This window comes from Gavialis gangeticus, unplaced genomic scaffold, assembly GCF_001723915.1.
Source record: "Gavialis gangeticus isolate Ggan-Ray unplaced genomic scaffold, GavGan_comp1, whole genome shotgun sequence".
NCBI classification, from domain to species: Eukaryota; Metazoa; Chordata; order Crocodylia; family Gavialidae; genus Gavialis; species Gavialis gangeticus.
Window position 1 is genome coordinate 19405321 of NW_017729014.1, and position 8589 is coordinate 19413909.

General features: G+C 40.1%; 1 protein-coding gene across 2 annotated transcripts in view; it reads left to right on the forward strand.

Moving 5' to 3' along the window:
* Positions 1-8589, forward strand: part of CAPZB (capping actin protein of muscle Z-line beta subunit) — a 108660-nt gene that overhangs the window by 30292 nt on the left and 69779 nt on the right. For both annotated transcript variants that reach the window (XM_019511911.1, XM_019511912.1), the window contains exon 2: positions 3500-3589. In XM_019511911.1, the coding sequence (XP_019367456.1) occupies positions 3500-3589 (90 nt within the window). The remainder of the gene's footprint in view (positions 1-3499; positions 3590-8589) is intronic.

Here is an 8589-nt window from a genome sequence, read left to right on the forward strand (position 1 = left end):
AACTGCATAACCATAGCGTCACTCAAGATGCTTTTGTTTTAAAATCCTGTTATGCTGTCGACCATTTACTTTTTAGGAGTCACTTTCTTAATGATGGTGCCTAATGTTGTTGTCTTCCCTTAGTTTTCCAGCCTCCTATTAAACAATTCCAGCTGGCAGAGCAGGAACAAGCACTTCCATAAGCGTTCCCACGATCCTTCAGTCGGGAGCATGACCTTGCAACCATGTGCCAGCTTTCCTCCCTTGACATAAGAGATAGCAGGAGGTAAAGACAATACTTTGGTTAGAAGGCTTCCTTGCCTAGGGTTGGCTGCTGGAGCTGGGCATTCATAGGCCATCTAAATAGTATCTTCCTCTGGGGACTGCAAGGTTAGAAGGGGAAAGGAATTGATTCCCCTCTCCACATCTTAAAGAAAAGCACCAAACATAACTCTGCTTCCCAGCTATAATAGTTTCCTTCAGTGAGTTGCTAAGTAGGCCCATTTATTATGAAATGTCAATCTAAGCTGGGGTAAAAGTGTCCTTAGCTGATGATCTTTAAGCATCTGGTTTAGCTGGGTGTGGAGGTGGGAAGAGAGCTAATTCCTTTTCCTTTACAGGTCACCTAATGAGATGCAGTTCCTTGGGCTCTAATGTCATGGCAGGGCCCTCATATAACAGTATTTTGTAATGAACACTGCTTCCTACTTTCTCTCTAGGTTTTGTAATCTACAGTTGGTGAGAAGAGGCAATGTTGTATCAAATTTTGCAAGCTTCTGTAGATGTCTGGCTAGAAAATGAGGTCTTGTTCCAATTTGTCTGATTTTTTTTTTTTTGTCCTGGAAGGCACTGTTACAAGTTTATCTGTTTAAGAGGCAAACACTGTCTGGGGAAAGAAGCTGGGGAAAGAAACTTTTTGTACACATGTCCAAACAGAGCAATAGAGGTCTAGAAAGGAAGGATTTGCAACCCGTAAAACCAAAGGAAACAGTCCCAGTTGCTTTGGAGAGGCTCCTTCATAAAGAAAGAGTTAGATTAATGCTGAACCTTTTTTGTTTTCCCTCACTGAAAGACATCATGGTTCTGCAGACTGTTTTTATTCTTGTTTGCCAGTCGGCTCTTCAGAGAGCTGCATTTCAATGAGGGCTTCTCTTTTACAGCCCATCCCATTACTATTACCATTTCCCTTTTTATGAACAGAGAGGCTGCTCTATCAAAAAATAAAACCCCTTGAAAAGGTCAAGCCTAGCAACTTTTAATTTTCTGTAAATAGTAATCTGAATCGTCCACAGGCATACCTGATATCAACAGCATGTTAATGTGTTAGTTCAGTTGCCAAACTCATGTTCAGACGAAATGGAGATGGAGATTTCTTGTAGGAATTGCTTGTCTTCACCTTTAAATCACAGGGGTGCTACTTAAGTGGCTTGGTTTTTACTGAAGATCACATTGGCAACTTGTAGGCCACATGCACTTGGCTCTTTGCGTAGCTGAAATCTGCTGCATTTTATCTGACATCACCTGTATTCTAGTTGGAAACTGTTCACTGAATATGTATTGTTTCACTCTTCTGTGAGGAGCCCCTTTGGAGTTAGAGTAATGCTTGCTAGGGTTGTTGGTTGTAGCCGTGTTGGTCTAAGACATAGACAGACAAGGTTCTTTGAGTAAATGTGATCCCTTTTATTAGACCAACTAAATAGTTGGAAAAATTGTTCTTCACATGGGAATAAATGCTAGGGTAGCATTTTTCAAAAATGCCTAATAATAGTAAAGTGCATTGCAGGTGTTCAGATTGCATCTGACAAGGAATCCCTTGTTAATTTTAACTTGAGCTAAAAGGTTTATTCAGTAAGAATGCTTAGAGGTATAGTTAAGAAGGGGGGGAAAAAGCACTAACTAGCTGTTTCCACTTTTCATAGTGAATATTGTAGATGATGGAATGCCTCTGAGTGACTAGCTGGTATTTGAAACTGAGTTTCCTCCCTGACTGCTAGGGCGCAGCTGACTTGGAGAGGAAGCGCTCACCCTCTTACTTTCCTTTTGAGAGGGGTAGGTGTTCTAATACTGTGTGAACGCCAGTATGTCATGTATGAAGCCTCTTTTTAATCATCATTGTGAAAGTTTGGGTAGAATATTAGCATGAGAAATTCTAAAGTTAAGATTAGCAATGACTGAAAGAGCAAAAAAACAACCTTTTCTACAATTTGGTGGAATTGTGACCTGCTGACTGGAACATGCCTACAAAATGTTGATTTCCATTGCTACTGGAGGTTGCTGCATAGGTATATGCCCAGTGGCAAGGAACATATATATACTGATTTATGGCTGGGGAACCCACTGTACCCAAATGCTCTTCAGGAATAAAAAGTGTGCTTGTGGCTATAACTATGACCAAGCAATAAAGTTGTAGTGCCTGGTATCAGTAACAGAATTGGTACAGCTGGAAGATTCATTTTAGTGTCAGTCTATAGTGGCATGTCTTGTTTGAGAAAACAGTGGCTTTAGATAGTCCAGAAAATAGAAGCTGTTGATTTCACACATCCCTCCCTCTACTTCCCCCAACACATTGGACTTGTATTTGCTCTTTAGTGCCAATAGTTCACACTATGTGCATAATTTCCTGAGCTCTCCAAGAGGACTTAATCGCGGAAGGGAGAGACCTTTGTGGAAGTTGGAGAATTCTTATCCGATTCAAATCTTCATCTTGTACGTGGCTTGCATTTCAACCTAATGAAAATAAGGAAGTGACATTAGTGGAGGAGAAGGGACTAACTTTGTCAGCTCTTCAATTTAACATGCACATTACAAGGGTTTGAAAAGCAGTATGTAAGCAGCCAGTGCCTTGAATATGGAGCAAGTTCCTGCTTTAAATTAAGACAGTAGAATTATCTATTCTCAGATCTTGCCTTCTATGGTAGAAATAGTCTACAAATGTTTTGCTTTATTTTCTGTGCAGAGGTTTGAATTGCATAAACAACATACAATACTGGAATGAACAGTGACTTGACTAGGCTATTGCATTTTCTCAGCGCAGTAAAAGAGCAAGCTCCGTTATGGGTTCTCAGCGCAGTAAAAGAGCAAGCTCCGTTATGGGTGATGGGTGTCAAAATGTATGTGTTTCCGGATGAGAATGAAGTTGTCTGTGTCAGCCAGAGTGTTTAGTTTGTTAGCTTAGGGTGTGAAGGTAATACAGCATAAGATTGTGGGTTTTTTTTTAATGCCATATTCAGTTTGGGGAGCCCTTGTACTCATGCGCTCCAATATGAGATTAATACTCTGATAGTGGCCAGACATTTATTCTATTGAATATTGAATTCTGTTGAAATGGATTGTATTCAGAGGTACAATATGACAGATGATCTGAAACTAGAGCCAATACTTCTACTTGTGTACACCAGCTGTGGTGCAAAGGGAGAGTGCTGCTCTTGAACAGTGAATACATTTTTTTCTATTAAGTCCTTACGTGAACAAATCCAGCTTTTGCACTGACTGCGAATGACCAATCTTCTTCTTTCCACAGAGTGACCAGCAGCTGGATTGTGCCTTGGATTTAATGAGGCGTCTGCCTCCCCAGCAGATAGAGAAAAACCTCAGCGATTTAATTGACTTGGTGAGTAGTATTAATTGGATAAAACATTCAACAGAGAAGGTATTTTGTGCAGCAGGAGATTTGGCTTCTGTAACCGTACAGGTACATTCTGGAAGTGTTGTCACTGAGCAGTTCTCCAGAATCAGTGGGACCCTGTATTTGATAAGACTGATACAAGGTAGGTTCCTGATCTTCTTGGGAAACCTGCTTCTCTCATATCGGTGTTCCTCCTTCCTTATAAGAAAGTATGTTCATCACCGTTTCCATTTTAGACCGATATTTTTTTTTTTCCTGAAAGAAGTCTAATTGGGCACATACAATCTTGCTTAAGGGTGTCATTAACGACATCAAAAATACGGGGTCATCACATTCTTTGAGACTACGCTGCAATAAAGCTATTCAAAACAATTTGTTAAAACTTCAGCCTGCATTTTATTTCCCCTAAACAGGATATTTGCTTGTAACGGATGTTGCTTCTTCTCAGGATGTCTTTCGGCCAGTCCAAAAATTCATTTCTGACACCAGTGTCTCTACTAGAATATCTAACAAAAGTTTGTAGTTTTATTTCCAGTGCGTGAATTGCATTACCATGGGCTTTGGTACACAGCAAAAGCTGCAAGAACTACAGTTTGAAAATCAGATATGTATCAGCAGTTGGCAGATGTGGCTTGATGATGAATACTTACCTTTTGGGGTATTTTCTTTAACTTGTCATGAATAGTGGAATGTTTTAATTCAAGCCTGTACTGTCAAACCATAAGATGTTAAACTGCAGATCACTTCAGTGCTGCTCACCAAAGAGAATGCTGCAACATCAGTGTCATTTGTGGTGCAAACAGCATATATTTTAAGAGTTGGAAACCTGGGACTTCTGAAGAGCACTGGATCCCTTTCATAATGTCACAGAACACCAGACCGTACTCCATAGTCTGCAGTTCAGAAAATGTCCTATAAGTAATCAAACTATCAGCTTCCACCGTGGTGCTCAACGTATAGCTTGCTTTCCCAGGAAATTGATAATGGAAATCAATTCCCCCACAATGAAAATGGCATTTACATTTCACCAGCTATATGGGAATAGTTTGGATTATTTCTTTTGCCTTTAATTTACAAGTGCATATGTGGACTTGCTAGTAAATTTACTAGCAAACAGTATTACCTATTTGCCACACCAAACCTAATCTCATCTCTGGAGAAATCAAGTTGCTATGGGTTATCAAAAATAGGTTACATTACACACACAGCCAATTATAATGGTTGCTGCCAAAACTGATCCTTCTCTCAGTATACAGGAGTCCAAAGATGCTTTTGAATTGGATTTGACCTATGCTTCTTTAGACTGACAATGTTTTTTGGGGACAAGAACTGTCAATTTAAAGTGTCTTTGCTGATAGGGATCTCTGGGTTACAGTAATATAAAGTTAAGAGTGCAAAAAAAAAAAAAAAAAACAGATGAAGGATTAACCTAATCCGTAAGCATAAATCTGATCTCTTCGTATACCGGTGCAATATACTGAGTCCTTCACTAAGTTTAAGCTTTGCAGACAGTAGTTTCCTAACTTGAACTAGGACCTCTTCCAAGGGGAAAAAAAATGAAAACACTGTGTCTGAGATGCTTCTTATGTTTGTATACAGAGTAGCTGCTGCTTATGTTTCATTTGCACCAGAAATGACACTTAACCTTCAGGTAAACTTGGAATATGTTAAGTTGACCTTCTGTCTGAAGGTCTGCTCTCACGTCACTGGCTGTGTCTCCGATAATGGATTACCACACCTGGCTTCAGTCCTTTGTAGAAGATAGCATGTCAGTGGAAGAAGTGGGTTGCGAGAGGATGCAGGGAGGGAAGAACTCTCGCAACTTGACCAGGTTTCTGATATTTGATCTTGCATATTCTCAGCATGTTCCTCCCTTCGGCAGCCAGAGGTGCTCGCCAGAAATAGAAACTGCAAGAGGGGCAATGAGCAAGCCATATTTATAACAAAATAAGCTAGGGGCATGCCTGCACTGAGCTCTGTCAAACAGATAGCTACACCACATGTGTAGGGAATTCAAAGGTTCAAGAAAATTGCTGCTACTCTTATGAGTTTGTCTGTGATGCAAGAGCTTTTTTGTGTTGCTGAATCTTCCGTGGTGAACTTAAAGAATGGAAGACATGGAAAACTAGAAATGACTCAAAAGGGGAGGGTATACCTGCAGAGTGTGATGCAGTAAAAGGCATTGTGGCATCTTTTTTTTTAACAACTGTCTGGATGAATTTTCCATGGGAAGCCACAGAAATACTTCTGCTGAAAATTCAGTTAAATGAGGTAATCTGCCTCTGACATTTCCTATTACAGGTTTTTTTGTTTTTTTTGTTTTTTTTATTGAGAGTGAAACCAACATGGACTCATGGATTCATAACATTGTCACTTAAAACCGTGTCGTTCTTGTAAACTTGGACAATTTTCTTTTTTAAGCAAAAGCCAGCTGTATGTCACTGTATTAAATCTGGGTAATTTTCATTTCTGTTAGAAATATTCATAGTTTCATAGTTTCATAGATTTAGGGTCGGAAGGGACCTAATAGATCTTCTAGCCCGACCCCCCGCCAGGGCGGGAGAACAACAAAACCCCAAAACAAAAACGGGACTCAAATGAGTCCAGCCAGGTAGGCATCCAGCCTCTTCTTAAAGACCCCCAGGGTAGGGGCCAGCACCACTTCCCTTGGAAGTTGGTTCCAGCTCCTAGCCGCCCTAACTGTGAAGTAGTTTTTGCGGATGTCCAGTCTATACCTCCTCTCCATCAACTTGTGCCCATTACTCCTTGTTATGCCAGCGGGCGCTAGGGGAGACAGTGTCTCCCCCAAACCCTTCTGGTCCCCCCTAGTTCCTTTTAACTTGCAAATAAATTATAGTTGCCAAACAAACCTGTACAAAAGCTAACAGAACTTTTCCATTTATTAATTTGCATTATAGTGGTTCTTTAAGATGCAAGTCTCCTGCCTGCTGTTCCAGGGTGAATTTTGTACGTGCAAGAGACAAGTTAGATTATAAGGGACAAGGGTAGAAGATGCTATATAATAAGTTTTTGGTTTTCTAGAATTGCTATTGTGATGTATCTATATATCACAATATGTATATATAGTGAAGGGATTTAATTGGGGTTGTTGCCAGAACACTGAACTGAGAAGGATAAGTGTAGAAATAGGGTTTGAATAGATACTTTGCTTGGAGGCTGCAAGTTTTACCTCTTGGCTATAAATTGAGAGTTTAGGGCCTGTTAGAGTGAGTGGCAGAAAGGATTAATTTGGTAAATGTGAGAAGTACTGCTAAGATATGGATAGGGTATGGATTCTTAGAAAAGGGAGAGTGAAATGTTGGCTCCTAGGGTTATCACTTTGTTGGGAGGGTGTTGATGTTAAGAGTGTGCTGCTTTGAAAGGCACGTTCACCTGCTCAGTTCTAGCTAGGCTGATGGCAAACTGATTCTTTTGGGTGATATCTTAGCAGATGCCATATTTGACAAATGGCACTTTGTGCCCAAAATGTTGTCTAACATCTTTTCCAACTGTGTAGTTGATCTAATAAAAGGTATTGCCAAGAAAACCTTGCTTCTCTAAGTTGGTGAAATTCCAGTGGAACTAAAAGACCTCCAGTGGTCATGTATGATAATTAACTAGCAAGTCACATTGATATCAGATACTGGTTTTATTGCTATGTGTTTTTTAAAGATTTAGCAGCCTTGTTGACCTTTTTGGGTTGTTTTTTTTTGAGGGGGGGTTAGGAGGGCTGGGTAACTAACATGGCGTGTTTATAGCTTATGTGCTGAGAAACTTGAAAGGCAAGGCATTGTTAAGCACTAGAAAGGAGGCATCCAAAGGACATTTGCTTAGTTCTCAGCATAACCTTCCTAACTTTAAATGATTTTAGTCAGTCTTGTTTTAATTGTGCAGTGAGAGAGTTGCTCTAAACTAGTAAGTTGAAGAATATAGTAGAGAGCTGTTTCTTTGCTCTATGTTTAAACCTGTGCAATTCACAGTCGCGTGAAATCACTCAACTACTGTGGTTGACCTATTAAAAAAGGCTGGTTAAATTTACTAATGCTTTTAACTACGTAAGTGAAGGACCAGGTAATCAAATCATGTGCATCACGATAGACATTATTCACCGCAGGAGTTGGGGAGGAATTCTTTCCGACTTTGCCCATGTGTAAAGCATTTTATAAGTGGTTGGATCTGCATTGCTAAAAGTTTGAGTCATAGCCTTGTGGCCACCGCTGGAGGCAGGATGCAGACTGATTTGGACAAAAGGTCTGATCTGGTTTGGCGGATCCTACGTTCCTAGGAAGGCTTGAGGATTAAACGGGTATTAAAACTTGAGTCAGGTTAAGGACTAGTCAGTACTGTGAGTTTTTTGGGAGAGCTAATGGTAAGTCTGACTCTAAGTAATTGCTGAGTTCTTAACGGCATAGAAAATTGCCAGTTGCTTCCAAATGTTTAAATTACTTGTGGACAGTGCTCATTAGTGCTCAACATGCTTTTCATCAACAACACTCTCACTAGGCTTCTTTCATGTTGAAAGTGTAACGTGAACCAGACCTATTTAACAAGTGTGGTTCAAGCTGAAACCAATATTAAGATTCATATGCTAGCCTTAGCGTGGTCCTCACTGTAAGGACAAAACTCAGGCTAAAAATCAGCTGAGCATCTCTTCTTTAGTACTAAAAGGAGGCCTTTGCAGAAAGGTGCATCCTGCTGAACACTATCCAGAAGCCAGAGGCCTGTGCTTAACTTGATTGTTTGCATATGTTTATACAACTCTTGTTCACTTGCATTCCCATGATGTGCTCACATCTTGCTTCTGGAGAGCAGCACATCTTGGCATGACAAATCCTAATTGCTCAAAAAAGCCATGAGTCAGAATCCCCGGAATTATGGTACTGGTTTAAAAATCACAAGATTGGATTTTGTGGGCTTGTTTTCTTTGTGCTTTGGTCTGAACCTTTAGAGTTCCAGTTTGTGATTTTTTTTTTTTTTTTTTTTTT